Source organism: Sus scrofa, chromosome 13 (assembly GCF_054392235.1).
Source record: "Sus scrofa isolate SSC_HxYL_T2T_F1_AM1 chromosome 13, Sscrofa_HxYL_maternal_Yorkshire_Landrace_v2.0, whole genome shotgun sequence".
NCBI lineage: Eukaryota > Metazoa > Chordata > Mammalia > Artiodactyla > Suidae > Sus > Sus scrofa.
The window spans coordinates 162033618-162051556 of record NC_139395.1 but is presented as its reverse complement, the minus strand read 5'-3'; the positions used below and the strand labels follow the sequence as shown (position 1 = coordinate 162051556).

Sequence of the window (17939 nt, the reverse complement as noted above, 5' to 3'; positions counted from 1 at the left end):
CAAAGCTATTCTTCTATACCGTGAGGCAATCACTAACATGAATTAAATTTTTTTAAATCTTTTTTTCTTTTCTTTTTGCTTTTTTAGGGCCACACCCATGGCATATGGAGGTTCCCAGGCTAGGGATCAAATCAGAGCTGTAGCTGCTGGCCTACAGCAACGTGGGATCCTTAACCCACTAAGCAAGCCCAGGCCAGGGATCAAACCTGCGTCCTCATGGTTGCTAGTCAGATTCGTGAACTGCTGATGCATGACAGGAACTCATTTTTTATCCTTCTTACAGTCAAAGATACTTTTGAAAAATGATAAATGTGTTTCATCACTGAACTTTCTAAGATGGTGAAAACGTTACGTTCCATAATCTGCATCATTTGATATGGTAGTTACTTAGCCAGAAACTATTAAGCTTTTGAAATGTAGGTAGTGCAATTAAGGAACTGAATTTCTAATTTAATTTTATTTAAACTTAAATAGTCACATGTGGCTAGTGGCTAAAAATGCATATATTCTAACTTCAAATTTTTTTAAACCAGGGAGTTCCCGTTGTGGTACAGTGGAAATGAATCTGACTAGTATCCATGAGGATTCGGGCTCAATACCTGGCCTTGCTCAGTGGGTTGGGAATCCAGCATTGCCATGAGCTGTGGTGTAGGTTGCTGACGTGGCTTGTATCCCACGTTGCTGTGGCTATGGTGTAGGTGAGCAGCTATAGCTCTGATTCGACCCCTAGCCTGGGAACTTCCATTTGCCTCAGGGACAGCCCTAAAAAAATTTTTTTTTGCAAACCAATGTAGGGGGTCTGGTAACAGCCATTAACAGCAGTATCTATCCAGGTCAGGGGACCTGTATTGCAAAGACCTATGCAAGAATGAACTTTTTTTCAGTGTACAATTGATGTGTGGTTAGTAATTATAAATGACCAATTTGTATAGTCTCAAAAATAGTCAACTACTGCTCACTAGGTTAATATATACATTCTGCCCAACCACTCTGGCTAATGAAAGAGTCTATGCACTCTTTCTACATCTACCTTGATTCCTCTGCCTTTGGGGAAACAGAAGAAGTAGTACAAAAAGTATGACTTTCAGAATCTAATAAATCTAAGCTCAAATTCCAGATCCCTCTATTTTAATCAGAATACCTGAACAACAAAAAACTACCAAATTTCAGTGGTTTATCACAAGTTTATTTCTCACTTTCCAAGTGTCTGTAAGAGGGCAACAGTCCTTCACTGGTGACTCAACAATTCAGGTTTTTTTCTATTCATAATTTCATCATCTGAGTATGAGGAGAAGGGAGAGGCTGAAGACTTGTGCAGAGAATTTTCACTGTCACACCTGATATCTCATTGATAAGAACTATTACTCAGCCCCACTTAACTGCACGGGTGATACATGGGAAGCAAACTTTTCACATCCAGAAAGGAAAAACATTAAACTAAATGTTGATGAACACAAAGCATTGTCATCTGCTACACAGAGCTCATAAACCTGACAATCTAGTTAAACTTTCTCAGCTCATTTGAAAAGCAGAGATATTTATATCTATATTATAGCGTTTCTCAAAAAATGAAAATGAATGTACACATGTAAGGTTCACTGCACATGCTTTCTTTGTACATAATGGAGACATAGGGATGGTGGGTTCTTTTGTTTCACTAGAAAAGGGATTATGCAGCAAACTTGCCACAACAGATTCATGAAACAACAGGTCACACACTACATTTCAAACTACCATAAATCTGATCTAATCGCTTTTGTTTTTTAACTATTTTTTTTTTCCTCCACCAGGTCACCAAACAACCTCTTACCTTTACATAATTTCTTTTTTTTTTTTTTTTTTTTTTTTGCTTTTTAGGGCCACACCTGCAGCATATGGAAGTTCTCAGGCTAAGGGTCAAATTGGAGCAGCTGCAGGCCTATGCCACAGCAAGAGGGGATCTGAGCAGCATCTGCAACCTACGCCACAACTCATGGCAATGCCAGGTCCTTAACCCACTGAGTGAGGCCAGGAATCGAACATGCATCCTTGTGGATCCTAGTTGGGTTTGTTAACTGCTGAGCCACGAAGGGAAATCCCTACATTTATGTAATTTTTAAGATGGAGCTTTTGTTGTTTTTATTAGTAGGCATGGGTAACTAGCCATAGTTTCCCAACTATTACCACTAATAATTAGTAACTATATAGAGAAAGCTTTAATATAAAATTATAATCAAGTCAGAGTTCTAAAATATGAAACTCATAGATAAAAAGTACTTTATTCTTCTTTTCCGTTCTCATAATACTACATAGCCTGAAGTAAAAGACATATTTGCTATGTATTTGCAACTGTTAATAGACAGATCTGAATAACATTATTGATCACTTTGATCTAACTGATTTTAATAGAATACTATATCTTGCAACAGCAGAATTTATATTCTTTTCAAGTGTATGTGGTGTGTTCTCTAAGACAGACCAAATGCTGGGATACAAAAAAATCTCAATTTAAAACGACTAAAATCATACAGAATATGTGCTTTGACAACAATTTATCTGAATTAGAAATCAATAATAAGATATCTAGACAAACTTTCTAATTTGGAAATTAAACAATGGATTTTTCAATAGTCTATGGGTCAAAGAAAAAATCATAAGCAAAATTAGAAACTATTTTGAAATAGAATGATAGTGAAAATATATCAAAGTTTGTAAATCCAACTACAGCCATGCTAAGAGGAAAATTTATAGATTTAAGTGCTTATTTTAGAAAAGATGAAAGGTCACAATTTAAAGTTTAAATTAAATTTAAAGTTTAAAAGTTTAAAGCTTAAAAAACTAACAAAAGAAGAGCAAAGTAAACCCCAAAGTAGTAGAAAGAAGTAATGAAGAGAAGAAAAACATGAAATAAAGCAAACAACAGGGAAAATTATCCAAGCCAAAAAGTAAGTTCTTTGAAAAGATCAAAGAAATTTAGAGTTCAAGTTAGAAAGAACATAAATTTCCAATATAAGAAATAAAAAAGAAGTTATCCCCACAGATCCCATATACACTAAAAATATATAATAAGTAAAATATAATGAGTAACTTTATACAAATTTGACATCTTAGATGAATGGACAAATTCTTTGAAAAAAATACCACTAACAAACAGAGACACAAAATGAAACAGAAAATCTGAAGAGACCTATATATATTAAAGAAATTATGTCTGTTATCAAAGTCTTCTCAGAAAAATGATCCAGATGATTGGACTGGTGCATCTTATCATATATGTAAGGGAAGAAAATCTTATATAAACCTTACATAAATCTTATTAGTTCATAGCAGAGAATGTAACTTTTCCCACCTGGTTTATGAGGTCAGTAAGCCCAGAATATCAAAACCTGAGAAAAATATAATAAAATATAGAGAACGAGAGGGAGGGAGGGGGAGAGAAAAGAAGAAGTGGAGAAAAGAAGGGAAAAATTACAGGCCAATATACTTCAAGGACATAGGACATAGATGTAAAATATCCACAAAATATTAGTAAATCAAACTCAGGTATACATATAAAATGGATAATATATTACAACCGAATAGTGTGTACTAAGGTTAGTTTAACATTGAAAACTCAATGTAATCAGAGTTCCCATCATGGCTCAGCGGTTAACAAGCCCGACTAGTGACCATGAGGATGAGGGTTCAATCCATGGCCTTGCTTAGTGGGTTAAGGATCTGGTGTTGCCGTGAGCTGTGGTGTACCTCACAGATGAGGCTTGGATCCCAAGTTGCTGCAGCTATAGTGTAGGCCAGTGGCTACAGCTCTGATTCTACCCCTAGCCTGGGAACTTCCATGTGCTGCAGGTGAGGCCCTAAAAAGACAAAAGAAAAAAAAATGTAATTTACATACACACAGAAAAAATGTATATGATAATTTCAACAGATAAAAATAAAGCATTTAACAAAATTCAACATTTAGTTATGATTTTATTTATTTATTTTATTTTATTTTTTTTGTCTTTTTGCCATTTCTTGGGCCGCTCCCACAGCATATGGAGGTTCCCAGGCTAGGGGTCGAATTGGAGCTGTAGTCACCAGCCTACACCAGAGCCACAGCAACGCGGGATCTGAGCCACGTCTGCAACCTACACCACAGCTCACGGCAACGCCGGATCCTTAACCCACTGAGCAAGGGCAGGGACCGAACCCACAACCTCATGGTTCCCAGTCGGATTCGTTAACCACTGCGCCACGACGGGACCTCCTAGTTATGATTTTAAAAGTAAGTTTTTTTAATGGAGAAGGGAAACTCTACTTGGAGTATATATTTTTTAATTTTCAGAGGCTCTTCAATGTCATAAAGAATGTTAATTGAATTTGGAAAAGTTAATGTGGTGGTGGTACATTAGTAATCATCATTCAATGAGGCTACAGACATGATGTCCATTTATACCCAAAGTTCTAAATTTATTATATTAAATGACTAAAATTTGAGAGAGAAAGAGAATCCTGAGAATCAGATCTTTAAAAAATAAAGAAAAAAACCTCATCAAATTATGAACAGAAGGGACTGGGTGTTCCCATTGTGGCGCAGCAGGTTAAGGACCCAATGCAGTTTCTGTGAGGATTTGGTTTGATCCCTGGCCTCACTCAGTGCATTAAGGATCCAACATTGCCACAAGCTGCAGTGTAGGTTGCAGATGCAACTAGGATCTAGTGTTGCTGTGGCTGTGTTGTAGGCCTCAGCTGCAGCTCTGATTTGACACCTAGACTGAGAAATTCCATATGCCACAGCTGCGGCCATAAAAAGAAAAAAAAATATATGAATAGAAGGGACTTTCCACAATCTGTTGAAGGTCATTTTCAAGAATTGTAAATAGTTAAAATTTACTGTACTCACAAGTTAACAAATCAGCCTGTCATAGTTTCAAGGATGCTGGCAAAAGACGCAAATCTCCTAGGTCTGCTGTAAAGGACACTTTATTCCTTACAACAATAGCAGTAGCTGGAGTATTATCATTTTGGGGGGCCACTTTCCTAAGTCCAGTTCTCAAAGGATGACACAATGAGGGCTGGGTGCCACCTGCACACAGCAGCTTACTTTATAGAAGAGAAGTACTGAGCTTAGTGAACCCACTCTTATCATGGGCTACAGGCAATCCTGACCAACATTTGCCCGAGAGGGAGACATTATCAGGAAAAATACAAGGATGTCCACTCTCACAACAACTATTCAACACAGTTTCTGGAGTCTTAACAATGGCAATCAGAGTAAAAAAGAAATAAAAGGAATCCAAATTGGAAAAGAGGAAGTAAAACTGTCACTGTTTGCAGATGACATATTATACACAGAAAATCCTAAAGATGCTATCAGAAAACTACAAGAGCTCATTAATGAACTTGGTAAAGTTGCAGGATACAAAATCAACACATAGAAATCTCTTGCATTCCTACACACTAACAATGAAAGATTGGTAAGAGAAATTAAGGATATAATCTCATTTACATTACAACAAAAAGAATACCTAAGAATAAATTTACCTAGGGAGGCAAAAGACTTATACTCTAAAAATTATAAGATGCTGATGAAAGAAATCAAATATGACACAGATGGCAAGATATACCACGCTCTTGGATTAGAAGAATCAATATTTTCAAATGGCTATACTACCCAAGGCAATCTACAGATTCAACACAATCCCTATCAAATTATGAATGTCATTTTTCATAAAACTAGAACAAAAAATTTTTAAATTTGTTTGTAAACACTAAAGACCCTGAATAGCCAATGCAATCCTGAGAAAGAAAAATGGAACTGGAGAAATTGGGCTCCCTGACTTCAGAGTATACTACAAAGCCACAGTCATCAAAACTGTATGGTACTGGTGCAAAACACAGAAATATAGATCAATGGAACAGAAGAGAAAGCCCAGAAATAAACCCATGCACCTATCACCAATTAATCTACATCAAAGGAGGAAACAATATACAATGGAGAAAAGATTGTCTTTCCAATAAATGGTACTGGGAAAACTACACAGCTACATGCAAAAGAATGGAATTAGAACATCCTCTAACACCCTACACAAAAATAAACTCAAAATGGATTAAAGGCATATATCCAGACAAAACTATAAATCAAAAAGATACATGCACCCCTATGTTCATTGCAGTACTATTTACAATAGGCAAGATATGGAAGCAACCTAAATGTCCACTGACAGAGGAATGGATAAAGATGTGGTACATATATACAATGCAATATTTTTCAGCCATAAAAAGAGAATGAAATAATGCCATTTGCAGCAAGATGGACAGACCTAGAAATTATCACACTAAATGAAGTCAGACAAAGACAAATATTATATGACACCACTTATCCATGGACTCTAAAAGATACAAAGGAACCTATTTACAAAACAGAACAGACACATAGCCTTTGAAAACAAACTTATGGTTACCAAAAGGGGAAAGGTGGGGGGGGGGGGGTGAAGCAGGAGTTTGGGATCGGCATATACACTACTATATATGAAATGGATGGTCAAAGGGGACCTGCTGTATACCACAGTGAACTCTACTCAGTATTCTTTGATAACTATAAGGGGAAAGAATCTAGAAAAGAATGGATGTGTAAATGTGTATAACTGAATGACTTTGTTGTACTGCAGAAATTAATACAGCACTGTAAATCAACTATATTTCAAAAAAGTTTAATTAAAAAAATGAAAAAAACTAAACATACAATTTTGTTCATGGTTATACAATATAAAAAGATGCCAACTACCTACAAGAACACAAAGTGTTGGAGTGGGAAAAGTAAAGGATATGTGCTTTGTATAAAATTTAAGTATTTTTTTTATCAATTTAAAATAGAAAGCTATAGCTACAAGACATATTATGCAAGCATTAAGCTAACCAAAAGAAACTTATAATAGAAACACAAAAGATGAAGTGAAAAAAGCAAAATAAATCCCTATATGAAAATCATGAAATAACAAAAGAAGAGAGAGAGGCAAAAAGGGACAAAACAACTGAAAAGCAACAGAAAACAATTAAGAAGATGGCAACATCGTCATAACTTGTCAATAATTTAACTTAAACTATTAAACTAACAAATCAAAAGGCACAAAATTGCCAAATGAATTAAAAAACCAAGAGATCCATCAATACACTATCTTATCAGACTTGCTTTTGAATTGAAGATGCACACAGACTGAAAACAAAGAAATGCAAAGATATTCCATACAAAGCTTAACCAAAAGAAAGCAGGGGTAACTATATGCATATTGGATAAAATATACCTTTAGCCTAAAACTGCCTTTAGAGAAAAAGAAAGTCATTATAAATTATAATAATAATTCAATTGGAACCAATGCAACTGGAAGATATAACAATTATAAATACAAAGCACACTCAACATCAGAGTATCTAAATGAAGCAAATACTGACAGATCCGAAGCAGAAATTGACAGCAATAAAATAATTGTAGGGGACTTCAATGTCCTACTTACAATAATGGATAGCAGAAAATCAATAAAGAAACAGTTGACCTGAATACTACAGATCAAATGAAAGTTCCTATACAGAACTTTCCACGTGACAGCAAAAGAATACACATCCTCTCAGGTACATACGGAACAAATTCCCCAGGAGAGATCACATTAGGTCACAAAACAAGTCAACACATTTAAGACAACTGAAACCACATAGAATGAAACTAGGTCAGTATGGCAATAAAACTGGAAAACTAAAAATATATGGAAATTAAACAACATACTCTTAAATAACTATTGGGTCAAAGAGAAAATCAGAAGAGCAATTTAAAAGCACCACCAAATGAAAATGAAAACAATGCCAAAAACTATGGGATGAAGGAAAAGCATTAAGAAGGAATTTTATGATAAAAAGCTACATTAAAAAGAAAGAACACAATAAACAACCTAACTTTAGCCCCATAAAGAACTAGAAAAGGAACAACTAAGTCTAAATTTAGCAAAAGGAAGGAAGTAACAAAGATCAGAGCAGAAAAAAATGGTAGAGACTAGAAAGACAGTGGCAAAGACCAAAGAAACTTTAGCTAGACTAAGAAATAGAGATGACACAAAATTAGAAATAAAAGACATTACAACAGCTAACACATAAATACTAAGGATCACAGGAAACTACTGTGAATGATTATGAGCCAACAAATTATATAAACCAGAAGAAATGGATGAATTACTAGAAATACACAACCTACTCAGAATCATGAAGAAACAGAAAATCTGAACAGACCAATAATAAGGAGATTGTGAATCAATAATCAAATCTCCCAACAAAGAAAAATACAAGATTGGCTTCACTAGTGAATTCTACCAAACATTTAAATAAAAAGTAATACCAATCCTTTTCCAAGTATTTTTAAAAATTATAGAAGGAACATTTCCAAACTCATTTCACAAGACAACATCCTGCTATCAGCAATATTGTGATATCAAAATTGGATAAGAACATTACAAGAAAATAATATTATAGTGCAGTATCTCTGATGAACATAGATTTCAAAAATCCTCTACAAAATATTAGTCAAGCATGTTCAACAATACAGTAAAGGAATCACACACCTTGGTCAAGTAGGATTTATTCCTGGGATTTGAGGATAGTTCAACATATGCAAATCACTAATATTACATCACATTAACAAAACGAAGGGTAAAAATCATATGACTATCTCATTAGTTGTAGAAAAAAACATTTGATGAAATTCAGCATCCTTTCATGATAAAAATTCTCAACAAATTAGGTACAGATGGAATGTACCTCAACATAAAAAAGGCCATATGTGATAAGCCCACAGCTAACACCCTACTCAACTAGAGAAAGCTGACAGTTGGGAGTTCCCATCATGGCTCAGCAGAGATAAATCTGACTAGAGTCCGTGAAGATGCAGGTTTAATCCCTGGCCTTGCTCAGTGAGCTGTGGTGTAGGTCGCAGACATGGCTCGGGTCCTGCATTGCTGTGGCTGTGGTGCAGGCCAGCAGCTACAGCTCCAATTTGACCTCTAGCCTGGGAACTTACATATGCCTCGGGTGCAACCCTAAATAGACCAAAAAACAAACAAACAAAAAGCTGAAAGATTTTCCCCCAAGATCAGAAACAAGAGAAGGATGCCCCTTATCACCACTCATACAATTCAAAAGCAGAAACAAAATCTAACCCAACTAAAAAATAGGCAAAGGACTTGAATAGATATTTTTCCAAAGAAGACATCCAGATAGCTAACAGGTATATGAAAAGATGCTCAACATCACTAGTAATCAGGGAAATGCAAAACCAAACCACAATGAGACGTCACCTCACATCTGTTAGGATGGCTATTACAAAAAATACTAGAGATAACAAATGGTGGTGAGGAAATAGAGAAAAGGAAATTTTTGTACACTATGGAGGTACCTCAAGAAATTAAATAGGACTACTACATGATCCAGCAATCCCATTTCTGGGTATATGTAGCCAAAGAAAGTTAAAATCATTGTCTCAAGGGGATATCTGTACTCCCATGTTTGCTGCATCATTATTCAGTAGCCAAAATTCTGAAACAACCCACATTTACTTCGAAAGAAGAATGGATAAAGAAAATGTGATGCGGGAGTTCCCATCGTGGCGCAGTGGAAACGAACCCGACTGGGAACCATGAGGTTGCAGGTTTGATCCCTAGCCTTGCTCAGTAGGTTAAGGATCTGGTGTTGCCATGAGCTGTGGTGTAGGTTGCAGACGCAGCTCGCAACCCACGTTGCTGTGGCTGTGGTATAGGCTGGCGGGTACAGCTCCGATTAGACTCCTAGCCTGGGAACCTCCATGTGCCTCGGGAGCAGCCCTAGAAAAGGCGAAGACAAAAAACAAAAGAAAAAAAAAAAGAAAATGTGATGTATACATACACCGGAATATTATTCAGCCTTTTAAAAAAGTAGGAAACCCTGTCATTTGAGACAACATGAATTAATCAGGAGAGCATTACAACAAGCAAAATATTTTAGGAAGATAGAAGACACATATCTCATATTATCATTTATATGCGGAATCTAAAAAAAAAAAGTCAAACTCAAAGAAATAAAGAATAGAAAGAGTGGTTGCCAGGTTCCAGGAGAAAAGATGAGAGGTTGGTGAAAGGCTATATATACTTTGAATGATGAGTAAGGTATCAGGATCTAAGTGTAGCATGGTGACTATAGTTGGTAACACTGCATTGTACAAATGAAACTTAGAAAATAAATCTTAAGTATTCTCATTTAAAAAAAAAAGTAAATACATGAGGTGATGGATATGTTGTTTCATTTGTTAGAATCACAAATTATTCATACATCAAATCATCACACTGTTCACTTTACGTTATTGTTTGACAAATTATACCTCAGTAAAACAAAACAAAAAAAAATGTAGTCCATTCTCATTTTAGAAAGGTAGATATGCAGGGCAGGGAAGATGTTAGGAGATTGAAACTGCAAACTCTTGGTAAACTGGAAGTCTCATTGTTCAATAAATGAAGGGGTGAGGATCTCAATAATAAAAGAATTTTCACCAGTACCATCCACCCCCTTCCCTCATTAAAATAAAAAAAAAAAATAGAGAAAGTAGGAGACAATTTTTGTAACACTGGCCATCTCCAGAATGCTTAAATTCTTAATCATGTGCGATTCCACTGCCCCCTGCTGGACATGATCACTGTGACCTCAAAACTAAACATTCTAGAGGTAAACAATTGTAATAATTTTCATCATTCTAGCATTGGCAAAACTGTGCTAAGTGCTTTACGTGCATCATCTCCTTCAACCCTTCTAACAATTCTATGGCTAGAAAATGCTATTCTCACTTTGTAGGTGAGGAACCTGGAGCTTCAGAGTTAAGGTCACACAACTAAAGGGACCTCAGAATTAAATACTGCCTCTAGAGCCAGCTCCTAGCTACTTCCTGCTCCCTAAATATATGAACTTTCATGCTAACATACTAGAGATACACCTGGAACAGTACTGAGATATATTATCATCTGAGGCTTGTTGATTCACTGTAAACAATGGAATCACAAAAATGACTTTTATGTTAAAAAGTCCCAAATAAGTATCTTCCTCTAGTTTTTCCCTCTTGAGAAGCTGTAGAATTTATCGAACAAGAAAAGGTTACTTCTCAACTAAGAGGAAGACAGGGTTTCTCAGGGTCTCTCAAAGCATGATCCATGAATCAGTCTCCTGCATTAAAATCATGTGAGTTTCTGGTTGATTACAAAGACTCCCAGGCAGCAGGATGTGTCTGGGAAGTAGGACAAGACTTGCTGCTGAGACATGATATACATGTTATCAGTGGAGTAGGGTAGGAGTGGACAGAAAGAAGAAGGTAGGATTTTTGGCTCAGCAACTGGGTGGATAGTAGTGCTGTGAACTGAGATGGAGAAGACTGGAAGAAGTGAATGGATTTTTACTGCCAGCAGTTCAACTGCTGTTTGGCAGTGCACAGAAAATCAGAAGTTTTGGTTTAGACATGTTATGTTTGAGATGCCAGACAGGATTAAAAAAAAAAAAAAAGGCAACTACAAAGGAAATGACTGAGACTTTTAAAATTTGGAACTATGTTATTTTATGTGTATCTGTTATGCATTTTATTGCTGTACAGCACCTGGAATCCCTACCAATGATAAATGCCCAGATTTCTTCCAACTCCTGTCACACAAACAAAACAGCAATGAGCATCCTCATATCTCTATCTATCTATCTATCTATCCCTGTCCCCAGTTCCTGACACACAGGGCTCCTAAAATCCTTAAACATTCCCAAGCGATAAGAGCACTAGGAATATCTTTTGTTCTGGGTGGGCACTTGGATGGGGCTGGTAACCAGAAACACCCAGCCATGACCAGAAGCTTATTAGGATTTTCAGCCCTGCCTCCTCATCTCCCAGAAAGGGGAGAGGGGCTAGAAACAGAGTTAATAATCAGTCACACCCTTGTGAGAAAGCCTCCATAAAATCCTAATAGACAGTGCTCGGAGAGCCTTCAGGTTGGAGAACACATCCCAATTTCACAGTGACAGTCAAGCTCCTGCACTGAGGGACCTCCCTAGACCTCACTTTTCACCTAGCTATTTATCTATATCCTTCATCATATTCTGTAACAAGCTAGTAAATGTCAAGTGTTTCTTTGAGTTCTGTGAGCCACTCTAGCAAAATAACTGAATCTGACAAGACATACATAACTTGACCAGGTACTGCTAAATTCCTCTCTAAAATGGCTGTACCACAAAGGAAACAACTGACAAAACAAAAAGAAAAACTTACTGAATCGGAGAAAATACTGGCAAATGATGTGGCCAATAAGGGGTTAATATCCAACATACAAAAACAGCCCACAAAACTCAACATTAAAAAAAACTACAACAAACCTGATTAAAAAACAGACTGAAGAACAGACATTTTTCCAAAGAAGAAATGCGTATGGCCAACAGGCACATGAAAAGATGTTTAACATCGCTAATCACCAGGACTACGAGATATCACCTCACATCTCTCAGAATGGCCATCATCAAAAGAAACACAATAAACACTGGCAAGGATGTAGAGAAAGCGAACCCTCTTACACTGTTGATGGGTATGTAAACTGTTGCAGCCACTGTGGAAAACAGTATGGAGATTTTCCAAACTAAAATTAGAACTACCATATGACCTAGCAATTTCACTCCTGGGTGTATAGCCAAAGAAAATGAGAACAATAATTCAAAAAGATATATGTACCCCAATATTCATAGCACCATTATCTACAATAGCCAAGATATGGATGAAACCAAGTCTCCATCAACATATGAATAAAGAAGATATGGTATATATATAAACAATGGAACACTACTCAGCCACAAAAAAGAATGAAATTACGTCACTTGCAACAATACAGATGGACCTGGAGGGTATTATGCTTAGTAAAATAAGTCAAACAGAGAAAGATAAATACTGCATACATCACCATTTATATGTGGAATCTGAAAAATAAAAAAAGAACGAGTATAACAAAACAGAAAGAGACTTGCAGATATAGAGAACAAACTAGTCATTTACCAGTCGGGAGAGGGAAGTGGGGAGGGGCAAGTTAGGGATGGGGATTAAGAGGCATAGACTACCATATACGAAATAAATAAGCTACATGGACATGTTGTACAGCTCAGGGAATACAGACAATATATTATCACTTTAACTGTAGTATAATCTATAAAAATATTCAATCACTATGTTGTATACTGGAAACTAATATAATGTTGAAAATCAACTATACTTTGATTTTTAAAAGGAGGCAAGAAAAAAGACTTTAAATGTGCAAACAGCTCAAAAAATTCTGTAGTTTACTCAAAAGTATTGTTTCAATGTTAATTTCTTAGTTTTGATAAATGTCTAATTGTTATGTAAGGTATTAACATCAGAGGAAGTCAGGTGAAGGGTGTATAGGACTTGGAATTCTTCCGTAAATCTAATAAAATTACTTCAAAATAAAAAATTATAAAACAAAAAAGGGAGATAACTATTATTATTTGGTAGTACTTATGAAAATCACGTTTAAAAATGCCACAAAGCTAATATAAAAAACAAAAGAGATGTGGACTCTTAAGATTGTCATGCAAATCTGAATCCTAAGTCTAAGTTCATCAAACAGCTTAATTTTCCATCAAACCAACACATTTTTCTTAAGGAGTGCTAAAAACCTGAACTGATAAAAACACACTTATACTACTAACATATCCACTTTGATGGTATTAGGGATCCATACAAAGATTTTCATTGGAAAAATGATCTGAAACTAAAAAGGGTTGACCTACAAAATCACTTATGCCACCTAGTGGTAACTGAGATAAATATGACAGCTGGCTGAAAGAAAAAGCTTAAAGCTCTCTGTATTTATGATAAACAAGCCTTAACTGAGAGAAAAAAGATGACAATGCAATATCTAATACTATATATCATTTAGATTAAGGGTATTCAAAAATAGGAGATTTCAGTAAAATCAGTTTGGAAGAGCAATTTAAATTAAGCCAGGGGAGTAGGTTGCTGGCCACATGAGCAAGCAGCAATCTGAAGTGACACTCCTGTTTCCAGCTCCATATTACACCATATCAAACACCATCTCAACTCTATCAAATCATTATCTTCACTATGGAGATTTCCTTGAAACGCAAAAACGAAATTACAATTGGAAAGGGGGGGGGTAAAAGGGACAATGAAGACAAGGAGAGTATTCTTGAATGATGAGGAATAAAAATATAAACCAAAAAAATAAGGGAGGAACCCTGTTCCTTAGAGGCAGGGTTAACCACTCCCATTATATGCAGGATGGAAAGAACAAGGATGAGGGCAATGCAGGGGCACAGAGAGAATGCAAAGGAGTTGTCAAAGGGCCTGGGTTCTGCTCCTTGGCTCTCAGTGTGTGTGTCCCTTTCTGAACTCCCAGACCCAGATCTATAAACTGGTATGATACAATAAAAGGACCCCCTTAAGTTCTAATATTCTATCAGGCAATCATCATAGGAGAAATATTCCTGACTCCTTAATAAAAAATTACTTCTGTGGTAACAACCGAATAAAACAGCCCAGAAACAAAATAAGTAATAGGGCTTAACATATTTCCTGGCACACAAGTACTTCATCAATATTAAATATTAGCAGATAGAAGACTTTGGGAGATGAGTCAGAGAGGGAAAACAAAAGGAACAAAGAGGAAGAGAAAGAAGGGAGAGTGAGTCCAGCATGCAGAACTTTCTAGTCCTAGTTCTCACACTATTACACATTTAAATATCTTCCTCATAAATGTGCACCAGAAATACTCTTATCATGTATGAGATACCTCTGCACTTAAAGAATTATTACTTAAGGAAAATGCTATTATCACCTTTTGATAAGAAGGAAGAAAAATGGTCTCTTTACACTCATTTTTATTAAACAAATAAGCCTGGTAGTGGAACTTTTTTTATTTAATGCATAAACATATAAGTCTATTAGAGAAATTGTACATATTGGTGAATATGGTCAATGGTCACATCTATGCGTTAATTCTTTACAAATCAGAACCAATAATTAGGATAGATTCTATGTGCTCTTCATTACATTGTGAAGTGTCTTGTGTAGTCGTATTCTATTGTTGGAATGACAGCTTGTACAAATTTCAAGAAAATTAGGAGATACCTAAAGATCTTTAGCTAAGGAAAACAGATTGGTAAATAGTTCCATGATTTAAGCTAACATTGTAATTACCAATTTTTTAAAGCAATAACTCCTCAGAAAAAAATACAGAAAATCTTAAATCAAGTATATTAAAAATTTCAATCATACAAGTTTGTATTTATTCAACACAAGGTTCTCTATAACTTTAAGAATGCCTGACCCATTCCCATTTAATATCTGCAAGTAAAACTTATTTTTTTGGTGTCTTTTTGTCTTTTTAGGGCCGCATCCAGGGCATATGGAAGTTCCCAGGCTAGGGGTCTAATTGGAGCTGTAGCTGCCAGCCTATGCCACAGCAACAGCAACGCCAGATCTGAGCCACGTCTGCGACATCCACCACAGCTCACAGCAATGCTAGATCCTTAATTCGCTGAAAAAGGCCAGGGATCAAACCTGCATCCTCATGGATGCTAGTCAGATTTGTTTCCACTGAGCCATGAGGGGAACTCCTGTAAAACTTATTAATGAGTACAAGTTCATATTAGCCCCCAAATTTTAATATAAAAATAAGGACAAGGCTGTACATGTTTAATGAGTGGGAAATGGTCCTTTTACTGCCTGTAAGTTTACCAGAGAATGTTAGAAAATGAGACAGCACAAAGAACATAAAAATACTGATACAAAAGAGAAAAATAAATAAAAATCCCCATAAAGACTGGTTCTAGGTTAGTATATGTACTTGCCACAGAATCTGCTATATTGGACTGTCTTTAATAAATTCCTAAATTTTTTTCTATGTTCCATTGCACTTGGAAGCTTTTTTTTTTTTTTTTGCTTTTTTAGGGCTGCACCCATAGCATATGGAGGTACCCAGGCTAGGGGTCAAATTAGAGCTACAACTGCCAGCCTATGCCACAGCCATAGCCAGAGCAACACAGGATCCAGGCCGCATCTGCAACCTACACCACAGCTCACAGCAATGCCAGATTCTTAACCCACTGAGAGAGGCTAGGGATCAAACCCACGTCTTCATGGATCCTAGTTGGATTCGTTTCCACTGCGCCACGATGGGATCTCTTAAGAGCTTAAGTTTTACTGGGGGGACTGATATACGGAGTATTTCAAGTTACTACCTAGCTTCCATAATAGAGATGAATGCTCAAATTATGCATAATAGGATTTTAGGAGTAAATCTGGCTGGACCAAAAGTTTTATGGTTTGTCTCAATAGAAATCAGCCCAATGTTTCTCTGAGGGATGCCATTCTACCAGCAATGCTTAGGTTATCTGTAGTTTCAAGACAGTGGTGACCCCCCTCCCTGCCCCCCCAGTTTACATCTAACACTGAGTGGCATGAACCACCAAGTCAAAAATCAAATATCTAACATCAAATTAATTCGAGCTATTTGGTACTTAAATCATTAACTTTGACTGCTTCTGATGAATCCATGCTATGGGTACATATACTTCAGGATCCAGTAGTTTGCTTCATACCCTCTTGTCAACCCCAAAGAACTAAAGGGATATTCTTAGCTGGAGAAAAATGAAAATAGATTTCATGTGCTTTACTTTTTAAATTAGCCTATTTGTTTAATTTGAATTCTTTGTTTCAGAGAGAACTCAGACTGATACAATCCAACTGTACTTTTACCTGATGGGGAAAAAGTACATTTTTGATAATATGTTAAATTAGAAATATGCTTAAGGAAAAGACACTCATGTGTTTCCTCTAAATTCATAGGTTACTCATCCTTCATCAGTAGATTAAACCCATTGAGTTTCTTTTCCAGCAAGAGCTGTTTTGGAAGCATATACTTGTAGCCATTGCCTCTTCAACAAATGAAAACATTTGGCAAGCTGCTACCTAGAAGCACATAACTGCTCTGAGGTTCTGAAACAAGGCAGAGCTAACCAGTGCACACAGACACATGTAGTAATCAACTGAATAAGACCACAACTATCACAATGTAACATTTTCTAAATAAAGACTCCCACTAAAATCCAGATACCAAGGGCTAAAATAAGTTACAGGTACTGTGCCATTAAGTTCACACTAAGTTTCCCAAAAGGGGAGGGGGGGGAATCTCAGAAGCCAATTTGCTACTATCACATACACAGGTAAGGATACATATGGACACCAAGTTCTCCCCCTCCTTCTGCAACAGTCTCAATAATCTTCTTCATCACCTCTGCATGCCTAAAAGCAAAAGAACAAATCTTATTAGAATCAGTCAGACCAAAACAGGAAAATCAAGTCTTTGTGGAAAAAAATCTGTCAGTTAATTTTAATATAGAACAGTAATGCTGTAAAATATTCTCCTCCCTACTCCCCAACAAGCCAGATTGTTGAGTCATGTAAACAGTTTTATTGGGGGAGAGGGTAATTTTTAAAAGCTATGACAGTCACAAGTGAACACAATGGGACTAGTTAGCTTTTCCATAATTGGGGGTGGAAGCGGGGGTGGGAGTAGGGCAGAAAATCAGAGAAAGGGAAATCATGCCAGGGCATAACTGCAAAGCAAGGCATGTCTGCTCTAAGAAACACAAGGAATCATACCACATAAATTCAAAGAAACTACACAATAATAAAGTTGGTCAAAAAAAAAAAATACCACACAAAGAGATATTTACAATGCTGTGATTTTGACTGTATCTAGCTGAGAAAAAGCGAAACGTGAGTTAAAGAAAAGCTAATTGGTCAGAGTTAATAATATTTTTTCTTCATCCTAATGCATATTGCCAAAATTACCTGATTTTATTTAGAAATTTTTTTTTTGGCTTCTCAACAGAAAGAAAGATTTATCTGAAGTGTT

The 17939-nt window shown here is 36.2% G+C and overlaps 2 protein-coding genes across 4 annotated transcripts in view; both read right to left on the bottom strand.

The window, feature by feature from the left end:
- The window catches only part of CCDC80 (coiled-coil domain containing 80), a 139577-nt gene that overhangs the window by 21413 nt on the left and 100225 nt on the right, over positions 1-17939 (bottom strand). The window lies entirely within an intron of this gene.
- The window catches only part of ATG3 (autophagy related 3), a 30141-nt gene continuing 27118 nt past the window's right edge, over positions 14917-17939 (bottom strand). For all 3 annotated transcript variants that reach the window (XM_084991296.1, XM_084991295.1, XM_003132682.7), the window contains exons 11-12: positions 17255-17323; positions 14917-15148 (exon numbers count right to left, since the gene is read on the bottom strand). In XM_084991296.1, the coding sequence (XP_084847422.1) occupies positions 15067-15148; positions 17255-17323 (151 nt within the window). In that variant the 3' untranslated portion in view covers positions 14917-15066. The remainder of the gene's footprint in view (positions 15149-17254; positions 17324-17939) is intronic.